Source organism: Heteronotia binoei, chromosome 8, assembly GCF_032191835.1.
Source record: "Heteronotia binoei isolate CCM8104 ecotype False Entrance Well chromosome 8, APGP_CSIRO_Hbin_v1, whole genome shotgun sequence".
Taxonomy (NCBI): Eukaryota; Metazoa; Chordata; class Lepidosauria; order Squamata; family Gekkonidae; genus Heteronotia; species Heteronotia binoei.
In genome coordinates this window covers 18,498,182-18,519,273 of record NC_083230.1, presented here as the reverse complement: position 1 = coordinate 18,519,273, position 21,092 = coordinate 18,498,182, and the positions used below count along the sequence as shown (strand labels likewise).

The following is a 21,092-nucleotide window of genomic DNA, read 5'->3' as shown; positions in this document are numbered from 1 at the left end:
TAGGTCCAAGTGAGGCAGGACGGGAGCCAGTTAAGAACATAAGAACATAAGAGAAGCCATGTTGGATCAGGCCAACGGCCCATCAAGTCCAACACTCTGTGTCACACAGTGGCAAAAAATTTTATATACACACACACTGTGGCTAATAGCCACTGATGGACCTCTGCTCCATATTTTTATCTAAACCCTTCTTGAAGGTGGCTATACTTGAGGCCGCCACCACCTCCTGTGGCAGTGAATTCCACATGTTAATCACCCTTTGGGTGAAGAAGTACTTCCTTTTATCTGTTTTAACCTGTCTGCTCAGCAATTTCATCGAATGCCCACGAGTTCTTGTATTGTGAGAAAGGGAGAAAAGTACTTCTTTCTCTACTTTCTCCATCCCATGCATTATCTTGTAAACCTCTATCATGTCACCCCGCAGTCGACGTTTCTCCAAGCTAAAGAGTCCCAAGCGTTTCAACCTTTCTTCATAGGGAAAGTGCTCCAGCCCTTTAATCATTCTAGTTGCCCTTCTCTGGACTTTCTCCAATGCTATAAAATCCTTTTTGAGGTGCGGCGACCAGAACTGCACAGTACTCCAAATGAGACCGCACCATCGATTTATACAGGGGCATTATGATACTGGCTGATTTGTTTTCAATTCCCTTCCTAGTTGTCTAGCTTGGTGTAGATGAAAAAACACCACTTTAGCAGTGTGTGTGACCTGGGCTTCCATTGAGAGAGAGGCATCCAGGGTCACTCTCAGGCTCAACAGTTGAGGCTGGTGTTAGTAGCGCCCTGTCAAGGGCAGACAGTCTGTGCTCCAACTCCAGCCCTGGTCCCCCCAGCTACAGAACCCATTTCTTTGAGGGGCTCAGTTTCAACCTGTTCTGCTTTAACCAGCCTGCCACAGCCTCCAAACCCTCTGCCAAAGATGACGGGATCGAGGTCGACAGGTGGCCCAACAGCAAATACAGCTGGGTGTCATATGTATACATCTAGCGTCGTTGTGTCCTCCGGGAAACTCTGGAGATGCTTGGCTACTGCTTTTCTCAATTACCTTGCCCAGAAACAGTAAGTTTGATACTGGGTGGCGATTGTCCAGATAAGTCAGGCCTCCTGCTTGTGCCTTATATTTCCCCCCCTTTTCTGCCCTCCTCTGATGCCCTCCCTTCCAACTTTTGCCCCGCCTAACGTTAAGCTTAAAATTACCCGAGCCAGGGATTTGGACTGGGAATGGGGGAGCCTTTGCAGCCCAGACTAGAATTTAGAATTCTTATATTGCTGACTCCCTTCCAGTTATAGAGGACTGCAAACTTATTATGAGAAAAATTCATGTCAAGACAATGGTAGTTCCATTAATGCAGCATATGTCGTATTTTTCTTCAGTAAGACTTTTTAAGTCTACCTAAATCAAGTTTCTAATTTGGAGAATGGACTCTATGGCACAAATAAGAACATAAGAGAAGCCATGTTGGATCAGGCCAATGGCCCATCCAGTCCAACACTGTGTCACACAGTGGCCAAAAACCCCAGGTGCCATCAGGAGGTCTATCAGTGGGGTCAGGACACCAGAAGCCCTCACCCTGTTGCCCCTCCCAAGCACCAAGAATACAGAGCTTCGCTTGGCCCAGACAGAGAGTTCCAACAATACACTGTGGCTAATAGCCACTGATGGACCTCTGCTCCATATGTTTATTCAACCCCCTCTTGAAGCTGGCTATGCTTGTAGCCACCACCATCTCCTGTGGCAGTGAATTCCTTGTGTTAATCACCCTTTGGATGAAAAAGTACTTCCTTTTATCTGTTCTAACCTGACTGCTCAGCAATTTCATTGAGTGCCCACAAGTTCTTGTATTGTGATAAAGGAAGAAAAGACCTTCTTTCTCTACCTTCTCTTTCCCATGCATAATCTTGTGAACCCCTATCATGTTACCCTTCAGTTGACATTTCTCCAAGCTAAAGAGTCCCAAGAGTTTTAACCTTTCTTCATAGGGAAAGTGTTCCAGCCCTTTAATCATTCTAGTTGCCCTTTTCTGGACTTTTTCCAAAGCTATATCTTTTTTGAGGTGCGGTGACCAGAATTGTACACAGTACTCCAAATGAGGCCGCACCATTGATTTCTACAGGGGCATTATGATACTGGCTGATTTGTTTTCAATTCCCTTCCTAATAATTCCCAGTATGGCGTTGGCCTTTTTTATTGCAGTTGCACACTGTCTCGACATTTTCAGTGAGTTATCTACCACGACCCCAAGATCTCTCTCTTGGTCAGTCTCCTCCACATCCCATCAACTTGTATTTATAGTTAGGATTTTTGGCCCCGATGTGCATGACCTTGCACTTGGCCACGTTGAACCTCATTTGCCATGTTGATGCCCACTCGCCCAGCCTCAACAGATCCCTTTGGAGTGCCTCACAATCTTCTCTAGTTCTCACCACCCTGAACAATTTAGTGTCATCTGCAAACTTAGCCATTTCTCTGCTTACTCCCAACTCCAAATCATTCATGAAGAAGTTAAAAAGCATGGGACCCAGTACTGAGCCCTGCGGCACCCCACTGCTTACCACCCTCCACTACGAAAATTGCCCATTTATACCCACTCTGTTTCCTATTAATTAGCCAGTTTTTGATCCAAGAGAGGACCTGTCCTTTTACCCCATGACTCTTGAGCTTACTTAGGAGCCTTTGATGAGGAACTTTATCAAAAGCTTTCTGGATGTCAAGGTAAGCAACATCTATTGGGTCCCCTTTGTCCACATATTTATCCACCCCCTCAAAGAGCTCTAACAGGTCAGTGAGACAAGATCTTCCCTTACAGAACCCATACTGAGACTTTCTCAACACTATAGTTCATTGAGGTTCCTTCCTTCCCCAAATCCTTCATGCTCCGTCCCAAAATCTCCACTTACCAACTCAGAGCTGACAACCTTAACTACCACTAGGGAGATAAAGGTTTAGAACTCCAGTCAGCCATGAAGGTTATTGGTTAATACTGGGCTAAACACTCTCCTTCAAACTCTCCGAGTGCATAGGATTATTTGTACAGATAAAATGGAGAAGGGCAAATTATGTACACTACCCTGGGAATTTTGGAGGAAAGGCAGAATAAAATTGTGATTAGGAGATATCCTTCTGTTTCTGCAATGGGATTCTTCTTCCTGCATATCCTTCTCTCCTCCACAGTTTGGTGTAGTGGTTAGGTGTGCGGACTCTTATCTGGGAGAACTGGGTTTGATTCCCCACTCCTCCACTTGCACCTACTGGCATGGCCTTGGGTCAGTCGTAGCTCTGGCAGAGGTTGTCCTTGAAAGGGCAGCTGCTGTGAGAGCCCTCTCCAGCCCCACCCACCTCACAGGGTGTCTTGTTGTGGGGGAGGAAGGTAAAGGAGATTGTGAGCCGCTCTGAGACTCTTTGGAGTGGAGGGCGGGATATAAATCCAATATCTTCTTCCAATATCTTCTTCTTCTTCCTCTCACCCAAGAATTGTCAATAAGCCTGGAGAAAGCTATTGCATCCCTTCAGCAGAGGCTTAATGGGATGCTATTTTTCATGTGGTTTCATTTACCACAATAACACGAAAAGCATCAACTGCTCATTTCTATACATCAAGCCACTATTCAGTAGGTGATATAGAAACTTCTCTGTGAACTGAGCTGAAGTGAGACATCAGATGAGCTGGACCTAAAACCTCACATCTGCTATGGGGCACAGGAAAGCTGTGTTGACTTGTTGGATGACAAGAGAAAGAAGCAAGAGAACCAAAGTGCCGTATTTCCCAACTCTGGGTTGGAAAATACCAGATTTGGGGTGTGTAGCCTGGGGATGGCATAGTTAGGGGAGGGAAAGGAATGGGATATCAGCAAGGTCTAACTCTGCATCCCATCCTCCAAAGCAGCTTTTTTCTCCAGGGAAGCTGATCTCTGTAGTCTGAAGGTCAGTTGTAATTCTGGGAGCTCTCCAAGCCCCACCTGGAGACTGGCAACCCTATTTTACAGTCCAGTTCAACAAAATCCCATTTATGTCAGATCCAGCCTTCATAAGAAATTAGTTTGACACCCCTGGCCGAGAGAGCTAAAGTGCAGAACTAAAGCTGATTGGATTCCAATGCCATACTTGGTCAAAAAACTCTCTCCTGCAATCCCACAGTTGTGCCCATGCAGGTAAATGTATTTCTGGTTGTGGCTTCATACAGGGGTTTTCATGGTGGTGGGGGTCCTCTTTATTCATAGAATCGTAGAGTTGGGAGGGACATCCAGGGTCATCTAGTCCAACACCCTGCACAATGCAAGAAACCCACAAATATCTACCCCAAATTCACAGGATCTTCATTGCTGTCAGATGGCCATCTAGCTTCTGTTTAAAAACCTCCAAGGAAGGAGAGCCCACCACCTCCCAGGGAAGCCTGTTCCACTGAGGAATCACTGTAACGGTCAGGAAGTTCTTCCTAATGTTGAGCCAGAAACTCTGTTGATTTCACTTCAACCCACTGGTTCTGGTCCTACCTTCTGGGGTCACAGAAAACAATTCCGCACCATCCTCTATATGACAGCCCTTCAAGTACTTGAAGATGGTGATCCTATCATAGCTGCCTCCTCTCCAGGCTAAAAATCCCCAGCTCCTTCAACCTTTCCTCATAGGACTTGGTCTCCAGACCCCTCACCATCTCCGTCACCCTCCTCTGGACACGTCTATATCCTTCTTAAAATGTGGTGCCCCAAACTGAACACAAGGCTCCAGGTGAGGTCTTACCAGAGCAGAGCAAAGTGGGATTATGTCGCATTATTCTTTCAATATTTGATTTCTAAACTGAGCTCTTGTTGTGGATCCGTTTCCTCTCCGGCGGCATTACTCACCTACACAGGCGTTTTCATTTTTGGTCCAGCCTTCTTTACAATCCTGACAGTCTGTATTTGTTGCACCTGTGCAAGTTTTACATGAATCGTGACAAGCTATGAAGAGAAAGCACCATTTTAGATCCTTAGAACGTAGCATTATATAACACAGAATTGACTATTTTGCATACTTCGCATATGGTTTCCCAAAATATACAACTTGTACCTACGATTGATGCACGCTTTGTATACTGATACTTGGCTTATATCTCAGGAATGCTTTCTCTTTTTATTTTCTTATACATATGTTTCTCTCCTCCCCCTGCCCCGCCTTCCATCCGTACACCACATAAAGATCCTCAGCGGTCATCTTGTAGGTCACACTTCAAACAATCTCTTGTGTCAGGCACCCGGTTCCCACATTGCAAACACCATTACTTTGCTTCTGAGGAACGAGTCCAGTGTAATCCTATACCCGGCAAAAGGCATATCTAGTCAGGTCGGTCAGCATTCTGATGCATTCCTGCACCAGCTGTCAACACAAAGATGTCTTCGGGGGGGGGGAAACCCCCCATTATTTGTGGATTTCAGATCCTGTGTTTGTTACATCCTGAGTTAGCAATAAACAACTATGGAATTCAGGACAGTTACACCTGGAATAGGAAAAGGTGCAACTTTAAACATTGTTAGATAAATGGAAGATGTTCTCTAACAAGTTCACTGACATTTTGCATAATTTCTAACACAACACCCCAAAATTATGCTTCATTTTTTCCAATGCCGCATTAATTTTTCATGCACATCGAACTGGCACTTAATTGGCCTTTCTATCTAGTATTGCCTGTGTTTAATATTGTATGCCATTCACCTGCTTTGTTATTAACTGTAATATTCCTCAAAGGCTGAGGGGTACACAGATAGAAGGCAACATAGTTTCATAAGTACATTATATAACATATACTCAATACTTTCACAGAGAAAATCCACATCAACATTAAGACCTCCAGTATATTTCAGCATTTGAAGAACAGCAATTAATTAGCTATTATCCAAGAGAAAGACTCAGGTTGAAAAGCTGTAGGATTGGAGGCAGTGAATCCCTTCCGCTAGCCGAGATGCTTTCCTTAAACTCGAGGAAAGAATGTTTGTCAGTGGAAAGAATACGATCCATAAAGTGTTATTTTAATTAAGCCAATTTTAGAAGAACAGTCTGCGTGGGCAGCTGTGTTGGTCTGAAGCAAGAGAAGAAAGTTAGACTCTAACTTTGATTTTAGGAGAAGGTTAAGGGAAATCCTGGTGAAAATAATTAGTTCAGTCCAATTAGCACTTCGTTAGCCTTTTAAAATAAACTTAAAAGTGCAATGTTATAAAGTGCATTATTGAAACAGCAAGAAAAATGACTGTGCAAAAGTCTATCAAATTACGGAGTCTTCAAAAATTGCTACATTTGCGCTACGATCCATGCATAAATTGGGGTTTTGCACTGTGCGCCAATAATCCCCATCAGCTTCAATGGAACAAAACTAATTAAACTGCTCTTCCTACCTAGTTCTAAACAATAACCAAAATAGAAATCCTTCAATATTTAGAACCCGACAGTTACAAAACCATAACTAATGTATCCTAAGTACATATACTTACCTGTACAAATGGAATGTGTGTCGTTTCTGTGAGAGTTGTAGTAGCCACTGGAGCATTCTAAACAAAATTCTCCTGTGTATTCCTTGTTACAGCTGCATGACCCGTCACCACCTCGAGTGCCATCTCCATCACAATGGCCATTTCCATGGCAAGGCCTTTCTGACCCACCAAGGCAGGCTTAAATGACACAGAACAGGATTTTAAGATTTGAGAAGCACATAACCAAGTATAAATCTAACATTAGGGTTTATAGAATCTTTCGGGATCAAGTGCCGTGTTCTACTGGAGAAAGTTTTCCTTCCAGACGTTTCGTTCTCAGCTGCGGAGAACATCCTCAGTGGCGTTGCAGCCGGAGCAGGCGCTCAGACCTTCTTGGCTGCTGTGCATTGAGTGGGGCCAGGGCTGCTGGAGAGCTGCTATTTGTAGGTTGGCCCCACTCAATGCACAGCAGCCAAGAAGGTGTGAGTGCCTGCTCCGGCTGCAACGCCACTGAGGATGTTCTCCGCAGCTGAGAACGAAACGTCTGGAAGGAAAACTTTCTCCAGTAGAACACGGCACTTGAGCCCAAAAGATTCTATAAACCCTAATGATGATGCCAGCCATGAAAACCTGAAATCTTTGATAAATCTAACATTTTGCTAACTACCATAGGAAGTTACTCCCTCAAGCCTACAGTGTCCCAGACCCCTGCTGATAATCAAAACTCCCCGCAAGCCATTATTCCCACACAACTGACCGTTTAGGAAGTAACGACAGCTTGCTTGATCTGCCCTAGTACTCACTAGAGCCTACTGCTCATTACTGACACTCCTCCATGGAGTCACACGTCACTACAAAGAATCTTGTGGCACTTTAACGTTTAGTCAGTCAGTCAAGATTTATTGCAGCACAGAGCCATTTACAAAAATATAAAAGACTAGGAGCAACTCTTCATTTAGTAATCTTCAGTTTTCGAGGTGCTATGAGATTCTTCGGTTGTTTTTGCTGCTACCAGTCCAAAGAGTCTCAGGAACATTAGTAATGTGACTGAAGGGCAGTTCAGCAAGTAAAATTATCCTAGCAATGCTCAGTTGGCAGAGGATTTTATACTTTAGGCAGCTGCTGTAGCTGTGCCCAATGTACAATGTACCAATGTACTTCTTCTGTGCCCATCCCATCCCCATGTAAAATTCAATCTTTAACATAAACTCAGCACTGAAGAAACACCACTAGAGTGCCTTGGCAAAATACATTTTAATACTTTACTACTATCAGTTCTTTGTTACCCAGACAATCAGGTCCATAGGTCCCAGCAGGGCAGCAAACTTCAATTTTCTCTATACAAAGCCACTTAAACAAATCCGTGTTTTCCTTTCTCCTGTAAAGACAATGCCATTTGTTTTAAAACAAGTGTGAAGATTCTTGTATTTCTAGTTTACATACTTACAACCGTAACTTTACCGTGTTCAGAAAAAAAAGTACTAATTGACATCAAAGGCTCTAGAATATAAAGGCTAAGAGCCAGTTTGGTGTAGTGGTTAAGTGTGTGGACTCTTATCTGGGAGAACCAGGTTTGATTTCCCACTCCTCCACTTGCACCTGCTGGAATGGCCTTGGGTCAGCCATAGCTCTGGCAGAGGTTGTCCTTGAAAGGGCAGCTGCTGTGAGAGCCCTCTCCAGCCCCACCCACCTCACAGGGTGTCTGTTGTGGGGGAGGAAGGTAAAGGAGATTGTGAGCCGCTCAGACTCTTCGGAGTGGAGGGCGGGATATAAATCCAATATCATCATCTTCTTCTAAAATGCTCATCTCTGTCTATGACAGATCAGCCTCAAAGTGTACAAGAAATCTGAACAGCCATTGTACTGGCCCTGCACGTTTCTAGAATTGGCTTACGACTCTTCTGCTACACGTTTCCTCATCTCACACCGTTCTTCATAAATCTATTCACTATTGCAGAGAGAAGACAGAATACGATACTCCTTATTCTTCCCTTCTGGTACCGACCAGAGTTGTGACCCCATCCCAGAGGTTCACTTCTGAAATGGTAGCAAGCACAAAGCTCTGAGGAGTGCAATTTCTCTTTCTAAAATTCACTTTTTAGATACAACCACTGATTCCTCTTATTCTCATTCTGTTTCAATACAATATCTTTGTAGTTTTCCATTACATGATATAATTACTGTGTGTTCTTTTGCAAATTCAGCTTTTGCAGGGTTTTGTTTTATGCACCACAGTGGGTGGTCCTCTAGCACAGGGGTCCCCAACCCCCATGCCGTGGACCAGTACTGGTCCATGGCCTGTTAGCAACCGGGCCGTGGAGTGAGGCAGAGACCTTCGCCTGCTCCTCATTTAAAGACCCCCATGGGGAACAGGGACAGGGTGTGGGCATGGGCGCAGTCTGGGGCAGCAAAAACTCCAGCACCCCCACTGGTCCGTGGAAAAATTGTCTTCCTCAAAACCAGTCCCTGGTGCCAAAACGGTTGGGGGCCACTGCTCTAGCAGGAGGACATGTAAGTTTGGGGAGACACTGCTTGCCTCTGAAATGTCTGCAGAGTGAAATTCTGAAATTTCGCAGAACCTCCCTTCCTGACTTTAGATTTCTCTTTGATTCAAAATGGAACTGATCCAAAACAGACTCCACATGCCTCCAAAAAGAGAAGAGGTGGAATTGTTGGATTTCAGGAACATGGATAAGGAGGCAGGGCTCTATCCAGCTATGGGGCAGGCAGGACTCCACCCCCTTTCAAAAATGCAGTGTGTCCCTTCGCGACCCCAGAGATGTGTGCCATTTACCCATCAGGGGTCCGCTGTGACTGAAGGCGAAAGCAAGCTCTCATTTCTCCCTGCCGTCTGCCTTGCCCTCCGGGGCTTCCCAGGCGGCTGGTGGCTTGGGGGGCAGAACTTGAAAGGTGCTCCTGAGGGCAGCTGTGGTGCCCACCAACCTCTTTGCCTCATCTTATCACACTAGGAAATCCTTGCCAGGCTTTCCTTCTCTCTCCAGTCTGCAGGCTGGCGAGCTTGGAGAGAGAGGGAGAGCCAAGAGCAGAGCCAGTGGTGGAGGCTGCTACCCTCTCTTCTCCTGGGGCTGGTAGCAGCAAGGAGATGGACAAGCTTGGGTGTTGAGGAGGGGAAGGGAGAGCTGAAACAGAGAGCCAGTGCCAGAGGTTGTTGCTGCGTCTTCTCCTGATCCCAGGGCCAGCAGCAGTGAGGAGATGGGCAAGCTCGGGTGGTGAGGAAGAGCCAAGCGTTGGGAAATCCCCGCCTCTTCTTCTCTTGTTCCTGGAGCTGTTGGCAGGCCCAGCAGCAACCAGCAACAGGGGGTTATGGAGTTAATTAAATTAGGGGTTAACTAAATTAGCGCCACACCACACCATTCTCTCCCAATAATATTCCTGGTTATGGCCTTGTAAGGAGGTCCACAAGGTGGGACCAGTCATAAAATATTGGGAGATTGCATCTCAAGAGGGGGCAGCAACTGCTTCCAAATAAGATCTCTCTGCCAATGCAAAGGTGATGTTTCCTGGACTCTTCTGAAGCACCTTCAGACAGGTGATCAATCCTCTGTTTTGGAGAGGAGATGCTATTGGCCGATGGAACTATTTCTTCTCTCACTTCCTGGCATGCCTAGCGCTACAAAGGCTTGGAAACAAGATCAAAGAAGTCCCTACGTGACAGCAAGAGCAAAACATATGCTAATTTGATTCTTTTCTAACACTAAATGCAAAATCTGCCTCAGCTTATTTAATAACGCACGTGGTATAGGAGCAGGAGATGGTCAAGAGACTAGGTCACCTAGCAGCCTCATCTATTCAGAAGCATTGGTTTAAGCTGAGGCCTAGTAAAAACCATTTCAGCTTCTCTGCCTGAGAATCTAAGGTCAAGCTGACTGCAAATTCAAAGTCTGAGATAACGGAGAGGGGAGGTGATACAGGTACTGCTGGGCAGACCACAGAAGTTTCAAAGCTTAGACGTTTCAAAGCCAAAGAATCTAAGAGGGAGTTTAGCCTAGGCATCCCATCTTGTTAGTGCAAGGACTCATGTGTCAGACATGTAACTTAGATATAGTACTGTAACTGGTAGAGTGTAACTGCTTGACATGACTAACCCCATATTGTATTTTGCTATGCTATGTTTCCTGCTTTACTAACCGTGAGAACAGCAACATGTATCTGTCCCCAAGGCAATTCCTAACCGCAAGGAGAAGAATTTCACACTAGGCCTAGAAGCCATCTGGGCCTTTGAAGTTAGCATATTCAAGGTAACCAGTGGGGAGCTTCCTGGGAGAAAGATAAGGAGGTCTGGGAAGCGCCGACTGTCTCCAAGGGTGTGAGAGAACGCTGTATTGTTTCCCCTCTTTGAAATGTACAAAAAGGTAAGGCTCAGCCCTGCCCGTTATCAAACTCAACTTGCTGCTTCACTAGACTGTATGTTCTCAAATAAATGGATTAATTTTGCAACAATATGATCCGTCTCTGTTTGAAGTTCCACGTCTTGACATCGTGGATGGGAGAAGATTTTTGCTTGATTACATCCTATACAGCAGCAGAGCATATTGTTTCATTAAGGCAACTCATCTGACCAGATGGGTCACCCGGGTAGCAATAGATCTGACTGGTCAAGTGACATCATTGGCCATAAATCTGATTGGTCAACTAGAATCATGCCAAAGCTGGTCAATGGGCATACAGGAAAGATCTTTTGTTGTTGTCTTGCCCTTTGTCTTAATTACATCTAACTCCAGGACACTTCTTGATTCGGGGTGGACCATGCTAGGTAGTTGATCTTGAACTTTGAAACTCTGCTGGACTCGAATCTTGTCAAGTAACATCTGAATTTAGAACCAATGCTTAGGTTAGGTATTTACCGTATTTTTCGGACGATTAGACGCACCGGAGGATCCGATGCTTTTTCCTCCGATCCGGCGCTTCCCCGGCACCTGCTTGCCTGGCTCCATCTTCTTCAGGCAAGTGTGGGATCGCTCCACGTGGCCCCAGCACTTCGCAAGCGCCGGCTGCGGTGGGGGCAGCATGCTTCCTACTTCCCTGTGTGCCTGCCTTCAGCTGTGATGGTTAAAGCAAGCGCTGGGATCGCTCCCTCCCCCCTCTGATCCCAGCACTTGCTTTAAACATCACAGCTGAAGGCAGGCACACAGGGAAGTAGGAAGCACCCGCCCCCTCCGCAAACGCAGCGCTTTGCGAGCGCCGGCTGTGGAGAGGGCAGCGTGCTTCCTACTTCCCTGTGTGCCTGCCTTCAGCTGTGATGTTTAAAGCAAGCGCTGGGAGCGCTCCCTCCCCCCTCTGATCCCAGCACTTGCTTTAAACATCACAGCTGAAGGCAGGCACACAGGGAAGTAGGAAGCACGCTGCCCCCTCCGCGGCCGGCGCTTGCAAAGCGCTGGGGCCACGTGGAGCGATCCCACGCTTGCCTGAAGAAGATGGAGCCAGGCAAGCAGGCGCCGGATCGGAGGAAGAGGCAGCGGATCGCCCCCTCACCCCCCGAAGGTACGTACCTTCGTACCATAAGACACACACACTTTTCCCCCCACTTTTTTTTTTGGGGGGGGGGAAAGTGCGTCTTACGGTCCGAAAAATACGGTAGCTTTATTATTTTATCCTCACTGTTCACTGCATATATATTGTATATTCCTGCACAGTCTTTCAATAAACGTGGTGTATGTTCTTTTTTAGGACTTCAGTCTGAATCTAGTACTTAGACCACATTGGCTACAGCTACCAGAATGTTTTCTGAAACTCACCTTGTAACTGTCTCACCGTGCAGGGATGATTTTTTTGATCTTAGGCCCAGGAGGGCTAGAGGCTTAGTCCCTTCGCCTCTATCTGATGGGGTAGTTAAAGGGACTGATAGTAGCATTATCCTGGGGTTGTGAGGATTCACACGTCCAGCATTTTGAGATTTTGCCTTTGCCCAACCCATCACCCTTAAGGAGGCTTTTATAAGTCTTTGACAGATGTGCTAGGATGTCGTACTGGAGCTAGTTGTACTAGTAAGCCTTACTTAAGTCCTTTCTTCACTTAGGAAAATAAATGTGGACAAAGCAGCTAAAGAAGATGTAGTTGCACGAGAGAGAGCGACTGACCTTCTCACCTGCCCACTGAAAGCAGCAGAAGCACTGAAATTTGCCATACCTAACAGGGACTTATAGCACTGCAGGCCAGGAGGAACTCAACAGACAACATTTCAAGAAATTTGTTTCTATTCTTTCCAAGGCAGGAAGATCAAAGCTAGACAGAAACGTAGGTGTCTACTTGCTCATTGCCTTCCATAGGAATGCCTAATCCAACTGTGCTCTCTAATGCTGCAGTGAATAGCTGGCCACCTTGCAGCTTCCTGTTTGGAGAGCCGGTTTGGTGTAGTGGTTAAGTGTGCAGACTCTTATCTGGGAGAAACGGGTTTGATTCCCCACTCCTCCACTTGCACCTGCTGGCATGGCCTTGGGTCAGCCATAGCTCTGGCAGAGGTTGTCCTTGAAAGGGCAGCTGCTGTGAGAGCCCTCTCCAGCCCCACCCACCTCACAGGGTGTCTGTTGTGGGGGAGGAAGGTAAAGGAGATGGTGAGCCGCTCTGAGACTCTTTGGGGTGGAGGGCGGGATATAAATCCAATATCTTCATCTACCTCACAGGGTGTCTGTTGTAGGGGGGGGAGGTAAAGAAGATTGTGAGCCACTCTGAGACTCTTCAGAGTGGAGGGCGGGATATAAATCCAATATCTTCATCTACCTCACAGGTGTCTGTTGTGGGGGAGGAAGGGAAAGGAGATTGTGAGCCACTCTGAGACTCTTCAGAGTGGAGGGCGGGATATAAATCCAATATCTTCATCTACCTCACAGGTGTCTGTTGTGGGGGAGGAAGGGAAAGGAGATTGTGAGCCGCTCTGAGACTCTTTGGAGTGGAGGGCGGGATAGAAATCCAATATCATCTTCTTCTGTTGGCACCACTAGTGCCTGGGGGAAGGGGGGGGCTATATAACTTACTTGTTTGTGTACACTTTATTTATTTTGACTACGGTGTGTAATTATGCTTAACAAATTAGTTGGATTTATAAATCAACTGCACGTATGATTTGTTTCAACTGTACTAGAATCATGAGAAGAACCAGGTCAGTGTAAGCTAGTCAGAGTAGTGGGGGAAAAAGTCAGAAGAGTTATTTTACTTCTGGTGTTCTTATAAATTTACAAACACTGTTGGTCTGTTGTGTAATCGGCACTAGACATCTTCCTTTGGAGAATGTCTTTTTTTAAAAATTGTGTTAAAAAAATTAAACTGAGGGGGGGAAAAGAAGAGGTACAAAGCATGAAAGAAACATGTTCTAGCAAAAGATTTTAACACTAGCTGTTTCATCTTGTGCTTTACTCAAACAGGTAATGATCAAAACAATTTCCAAGGAATACTTCACCGTGGCCATCTTCCTACAGACTGTTTGCCATATATCACACCATTGACAAATACAGTTTTCATTCATGGCTCCTCCTTGAAAGGCACGATCACAGACTAGGGGAGGGACGGTGGCTCAGTGGTAGAGGGGAGGGATGGTGGCTCAGTGGTAGAGCATCTGCTTGGGAAGCAGAAGGTTCCAGGTTCAATCCCTGGCATCTCCAAAAAAGGGTCCAGGCAAATAGGTGTGAAAAACTTCAGCTTGAGACCCTGGAGAGCTGCTGCCAGTCTGAGAAGACAATACTGACTTTGATGGACCAAAGGTCTGATTCAGAATAAGGCAGCTTCATATGTTCATAGTTCTGTTACAATAGGCTTGTCATCATCTTTAATGGAGAAAAATCAACAACACGCTTAGACTGACTTGATTACCAGTAAGCTAGATACAGTTTTAGGATACTGCTCTTATTTTTTTTTCTCCAACATAATGTTACAGTTTCAGATGTAGTATTATACACAAAAATACTACCCCATAAAGAAAGAGGGCCACTGAATTTCTGGTCTATTCAGCAGGTACCCACCCACACCATTGAGTGATTTACAGACATTCGTAATTTTTGTTAAAAGGTATCATAAACTAACAGACTGAACTGTTTTATCTTACTTTGTTACACTGTTATCATTGTCCAGACTAACAATGATAGATCAAGACAGCTGTGTTAAGTCTGTCTGTAGCAGTAGAAAAGAGCAGGAGTCCAGTAGCTCCTTGAAGACTAACAAACATTCTTGAGGAAACCTGAGACTATGTTACTGGGAATTTTGCCGGCCAACACAGAAAGGACTTCTCTAGTCCTACTCAGATTATACACTCATAAGAGCTAGAGCAGAGGTCCTCGACCCCCGGGCCGCAGACTGGTACCAGGCCGTGGCCTGTCCTTAACCAGGTTGCCAGCCTTGGCATCCCCCCCCCCCTCAGCCTTGCTGCCCCCCTGCCCGCAGCGCCTCCTCCTCCCTCCGTTTTTACAATATTAAGGCTGGGGAAGGGGCCGTGAAGTGCCTTCCGGACTCTGTAAAGGCCGACCCCCCCCCCCATCACCTGATCGGCGGGGAAACCATGCGAAACTGCGGCAGTAGCGGCCAGTGGCCACTGAAAAAGCCATGTTGCCCTAGCTTCCTTCCCACTTCCTTCCTGGGCGGGGGAAGGAAGCTGGAAGGAAGCAAGGGCAGCGCGGCTTTTTCAGTGGCTGCTGCCACCGTGTTTTCGGAGTTTCCCCACCGATCAGGTGATTGGCCGGGGGGGGGGGAGGGTCGGCCTTTACAGAGCCCGGAAGGTGCTTCATGGCCTGGAGGGGGGAGGAGGAGGCGTGCAGGGGCAGTGAGCCTTTGCAGCGCCGCAAGGCTGAATTCGGTGCCCCTACCCTGCCAGCCCTGAGGCCAAAAAGGCTGGGGACCACTGGGCTAGAGTAGCAGCAGCAACAAAATGGAAAAGAGAAGAGTATACAACTATAAAAACCTAGAAAGACAAACTAGCTGACAATGTTGTAATGACAAAATTAATGAGTTATGTAAATAAAAGACTGATCAAAAAAATTCCAGGAGAAATGGAAAGCCTATTACTCATATTATGGGCACAGCTGAGGAGTTAGACATAATCTATGAATGACGACATTCAACTGTCTATATAAAGCCTGGATATTTGGTGGTTAGGTAACTGGAGAAATGTGGGAGAATGCACTCCTTCTGTATATACTTATACCTAAAACTTTTGTCACTCTCTCAGTATAGTTTAAATCAGATTTACGTACCAAAGTACAATTGATGGTATGTCAAGTTCAAATTCAATGTTTAGAAATTCCTTTTTAAAATTAACACTGGAATTTTTATATCATTAGTTTTAATCTATAATGAGCTTCTACATATATGATGTACAGCTAGAATAGATGTAAGGCGTTATTATTTTCAATTTTGTTTTTCAAACTCTCTTGATGATGTAATTTTAATTGTTATGCAAGGACTGCAAAAGGGAACTTATGAGACAACTTAGAATATATTTTTTCGTGGTGCAATGAACTGTAATCAATATGAATCTCCTTGATGAATGACTAATGTAAATATTTTTTGTAAACTATTTCCTTTTTCACTCCCCAACACCCTTTTTCTTTTCTGTATCCTTATTAATTTTATATATATATATATATAAAAATACCTGAACAAGTTAGCAGTGATTCATGAAAGCTCATACCCTACCACAAATTTTGTTAGTCTTTAAGGAGCTCCTGGACTTTTCTGTTAAGGACTAATGTAATTTTGCATGGAAACAGTTGTGGTACCAGGCCACATGATGTTATCTCTTGTAGACATTGTACTGATTTATCTCATTGAATAATAATCTGAAAGTATTAGAACAACTAATCATTCCCAGTAACACAAAATTGTGATTAATTACTAAGAGCGTTTTCGCACTGACCTTAATCAGGAGCGACGTCCCTCTTCACCGCGCAGCGTCTGCGCGGATTTCGCACTAATTGCTCCGCAGAACCCGGAAGAGCCGCAAAGTCCCGTGGCTTTTGCGTCGCAAACGTAAACTGGTTTTTGGCCAGTTTACATTTGCGACGCAAAAGCCGCAGGACTTTGCGGCTCTTCCGAGTTCTGCGGAACAATTAGTGCGAAATCCACGCAGACGCTGCGCGGTGAAGAGGGACGTCGCTCCCGATTAAGGTCAGTGCGAAAACGCCCTAAAACTACACCCCCCTCAAAAAAAAGCATAAACAAGGGGAGTCCCTTCCACACATACATTTGAACACTATTGTTCAATGATAAAAGATTTTCCCATGCTTCTTTCATCAATTTTGGAGTTATTTATCTAAAACATTTGTTAGCTGCCTTTCTATTTTACAGAACTCAAGGTGGCTTACAGTGGGTTATGTCACTTCTACCCACGTGGTTCTGCTTGGAAGCTGCATGTACATGAACATATAGCGAGAGTTACAAGCTACATTAATTAATATGGGACTGCTTAATATTTCAATTCCAGACTTAAGTAGTCCTTTCTTTGCATTAAACAAAGACAGACACAGGTAAGTGTGTCTAAATCCCTCCTATCAACTGCTAAACATGCAGTCAACTTCTGCATATTTCAGTACTTCTACGTACAGTACACTTGGAAGAGACTGCGTTCAACAGTTAATAGCATTGTACGGGTTACATTTTAAAGGATTACTTGGCTAACTGCCATATAGAACACAACCTGGGATATGAACGAACAATCCCAGCATTTAAGTTGGATCCTCCCTTTATTCAGAATCATAACAAATTCACACAGCTAAACTGAACCCTCTTTTTAACCTCATAGCTATGAAATCCTAACCCTCAAAACATTAAGCTTGATTCTAACGTAATTTACACATTTACATCACCAAAGTTTGTATAAAACTGTTAATGACTTGAGGTTTTTAAAACACAGCTTTGAACAAAAATAACGTTTTGCAGATGTAACTGAAGGCAAAAGCTGGCTTGGAGATTTCTAGAGCTAAGTGAGGATATACAAGGAAGAACAACTTGCCCTTCGGATCCCAGGTGGAGCTGTCAGGGCTGGCAGTTAGATAAACTGTCTTCTGCAGTGGCAAATGAAGCAGGTCTGATCTGGAATTAATAAGAACCTTATCACGGATTCCTACCAAGCAACGCTGACAAAGTTCATCAAGTGCACTGCGGGAGCATTAACACAAACCTCTCGATTCAACTGAAGGCTGCCGAGAAAAGAACACACCGGGCCTATGCAGGAAGTCAAACTTCTCATTGGTTTCTTCTGCAAGTTACTACGGGGTTGCTACCTAGATTGGTCATGCAAAAAACAGAGGCCAGCCTGCTGATTCTGGGTGTGAAGCGTAACAGGCCATCTACTTCATAGGCTTTGTCAAACATGAGACTGAGGGAATCTGCTGAGAACCATGGATTTAATGAGGTACCCCACTAACTGCGTTTTACACGATCCCCAGCTGTACTGTTTGAGTTGGGGCCACCTCTCTTCTAAACATACTATGTTACAGAACAGGGGGGAGAAAACGGGAGTCAGAATCATCCAGCCCATTCATATTTATACAGGTGGTTTTCAAAACAGCTTGAAATCAACTGCTGTTACGTAAAGGAAAGCTATGGTAATATTGTTCCTCATCTAGGGCCCTCAGACATACCAGATCATTACAGCTAGGGAGCCCGTTAACTTGGCATAGCATTGCTGGTTGACCTAGAGAATAAAATCTGCCAGCAGTGCACTGTCCCCTTATTTCCAGCAACAAAACGTTGTATCGTGGCCTTACCATTTGAACCACCAAGCTTCGATGTGTTCTTCATGCTCTTCGATCATGTTGTTGCATTCAAAGTTGGTACTGTCACACAATTTCTCTATTATCTCGACAAGTCGAATTTCGCTAAATAATTACAGAAGGGAACAACGCTGATGGTAACATATTTACAATATTCAGGTTCTATTATGTTACATAAAAGCTGTATTTGCAAACCCACATGCCCTGCTAAAAAGCTGAAAACATAAGCAACTGACACTGCAGTAAACGGCAAACAGAAAGTGTAATGTATTTAAAGGTTTGGGTGTCTGTCTGAACTGGAGAGTCCTCAGTTCAGTTCCCCACTTGGCCATGAAAGCTCACTGGGTAAACCTGAGCCAGACATACTCTTTCAGCTCGACCATCCACACAGGACTGTTATGAGAGGGAAGCACAATATACGCCACCCTGTAGTCCTCTAAAAGCAACAGAGACGTATCATAAGCAGTGTTTAATGCAGAAGAAAGGCAAAGTAGCTCAGAAATATGGAATATGCTTGCTTTTAGTGATGCAGATCTATGCAGTTATATACAAGACACACCCACTCAACTCCATTATAAGGACTGAGCTTCACATTTGCTAGATGGACCTCCTAGGGGCTCTTCACTACCAAACCCTATCTACCAGAGTGCTCTTTTCCATTTCTTGCTTTCCTTCACTGGATCTCACAAGTATGCGGGGTGGAGGGGAGAGAATAATTCACAATGACTGACATGGATTGCTAGCTCTCATAGAACTGTACCTCTTCTGCTAAAGATTCATTGTATTACGGCCTCCATTAGAGATCCTAAGTAGGAAGCAGAGGGTCTCCAGAGGAAAGAACCGCAGTATCCACAGTACTTTATCCTGACTTGGAAAGGTAATAAAAGTTGACCAGCTATTTCAAGCCTCTGATTCTCAGGTCTTTATTATCTGGAAATTAATCAGTTGTCCAAATGTTTCCCTACCCTTTCAATGCAATAGGACTGTGATATCAGAGAAGCTACAGCCCATAAAGCTGTGGACAAAAGGGGAGGGGGGGGAGACTTCATAGTCAATATTCCAAATTTATGGCCGAGAGTTTGGCTGTCTGTCTGAACTGGAGAGTCCTCAGTTCAGTTCCCCCCTTGGCCATGAAAGCTCACTGAGTAAACCTGAGCCAGACATACTCTTTCAGCTCGACCATCCACACAGGACTGTTATGAGAAGTGTGTTACATAGCCTAATTTGTGTACTCAAGACAAAGTAACTTGTTGGTGCAGACATTTTGGCACCAGGCGACAGATTCTCCTAACGACTGATAAAGTTACTTTCTCAAGTTTGCAGGCAGGCAGCTCTCACCTTATAATCCAAAACAGCAGCATTTTACATATAGCATATGCAGTCAACTGAAAGGTCAACACGCACACAGGCAGGGGATTACGCGTAAAGAAAGACACCTTTAGGAAGTTCTCTCCTATTATACTGAATATTTGATTATGCTTAACTGCAGGTGTTTTGAGATAAGGATTCATACTGAAGCAGGAGTTGGAAGGGTGCCTGGTACTTCTTAAGCAACAAGAAGGTTTTGAGTCCTTGAAGGTAGGGAGGGAAGGGACGGTGGCTCAGTGGTAGAGCATCTGCTTGGTAAGCAGAAGGTCCCAGGTTCAATCCCTGGCATCTCCAACTAAAAAGGGTCCAGGCAAATAGGTGTGAAAATCCTCAGCTTGAGACCCTGGAGAGCCGCTGCCAGTCTGAGAAGACAATACTGACTTTGATGGACCAAGGGTCTGATTCAGTATAAGGCAGCTTCATATGTTCTTTGGGGAGGGACGGTGGCTCAGTGGTAGAGCATCTGCTTGGGAAGCAGAAGGTCCCAGGTTCAATCCCCGGCATCTCCAAAAAAGGGTCCAGGCAAATAGGTGTGAAAAACCTCAGCTTGAGACCCTGGAGAGCCACTGCCAGTCTGAGTAGACAATACTGACTTTGATGGACCAAGGGTCTGATTCAGTAGAAGGCAGCTTCATATGTTCATATGTTCTTTGGGGAGGGACGGTGGCTCAGTGGTAGAGCATCTGCTTGGGAAGCAGAAGGTCCCAGGTTCAATCCCCGGCATCTCCAAAAAAGGGTCCAGGCAAATAGGTGTGAAAAACCTCAGCTTGAGACCCTGGAGAGCCACTGCCAGTCTGAGTAGACAATACTGACTTTGATGGACCTAGGGTCTGATTCAGTAGAAGGCAGCTTCATATGTTCATATGTTCTTTGGGGAGGGATGGTGGCTCAGTGGCAGAGCATCTGCTTGGGAAGCAGAAGGTCCCAGGTTCAATCCCCGGCATCTCCAAAAAAGGGTCCAGGCAAATAGGCGTGAAAAACCTCAGCTTGAGACCCTGGAGAGCCGCTGCCAGTCTGAGAAGACGATACTGACTTTGATGGACCAAGGGTCTGCTTCAGTATAAGGCAGCTTCATATGTTCATATATTCAAGGTAAAAAACAGGAATTTCAGGGCCACAAACAGCTCTAGGAGGGAATGAGAATAGGGGAAAATGTGAAATGTCCCCTTCTTCCTTTCCCGTAGTGCTGCTCCTATCTACCCCCCTTCAGTCTACTCCTACTTCTCGGCTCAGATCTCCATGCACAGAACACTGGCCAAAACCAGCAGCACAGAGCGATGGAGATTCCTGCCCTCAACTGGACGGTCCAGGTTAGCCCAACTTCATCAGATCCTGGACGTTAAGCAGGGTTGACCAAAGAAATCAAGGTTTGGTACACAGAGGTAGGCAATAGCCAATGACCTGCGGACATCTCTTGACTTAAAAACCCACAGAATTGCCATACGTCAGCAGCGACTTGATAGCACTTTATACTTCCACGAAAATTCCTTGCAAGGTCCAGCCTGTACACCTTGATGTAAGAACAAAGACCAGGATAAAAACACCGTAAGTGTTAAACAAATCTCATAG

The 21,092-nt window shown here is 45.2% G+C and overlaps 1 protein-coding gene across 2 annotated transcripts in view; it reads right to left on the bottom strand.

The window, feature by feature from the left end:
- The window catches only part of CRELD2 (cysteine rich with EGF like domains 2), a 636,644-nt gene that overhangs the window by 610,648 nt on the left and 4,904 nt on the right, over positions 1-21,092 (bottom strand). For both annotated transcript variants that reach the window (XR_009555724.1, XM_060244788.1), the window contains exons 3-6: positions 18,150-18,260; positions 7,725-7,816; positions 6,460-6,636; positions 4,840-4,935 (exon numbers count right to left, since the gene is read on the bottom strand). Coding sequence is in view for 1 of the 2 variants with exons in the window: in XM_060244788.1 (XP_060100771.1) it covers positions 4,840-4,935; positions 6,460-6,636; positions 7,725-7,816; positions 18,150-18,260 (476 nt within the window). In the remaining variant the exon portion in view is untranslated. The remainder of the gene's footprint in view (positions 1-4,839; positions 4,936-6,459; positions 6,637-7,724; positions 7,817-18,149; positions 18,261-21,092) is intronic.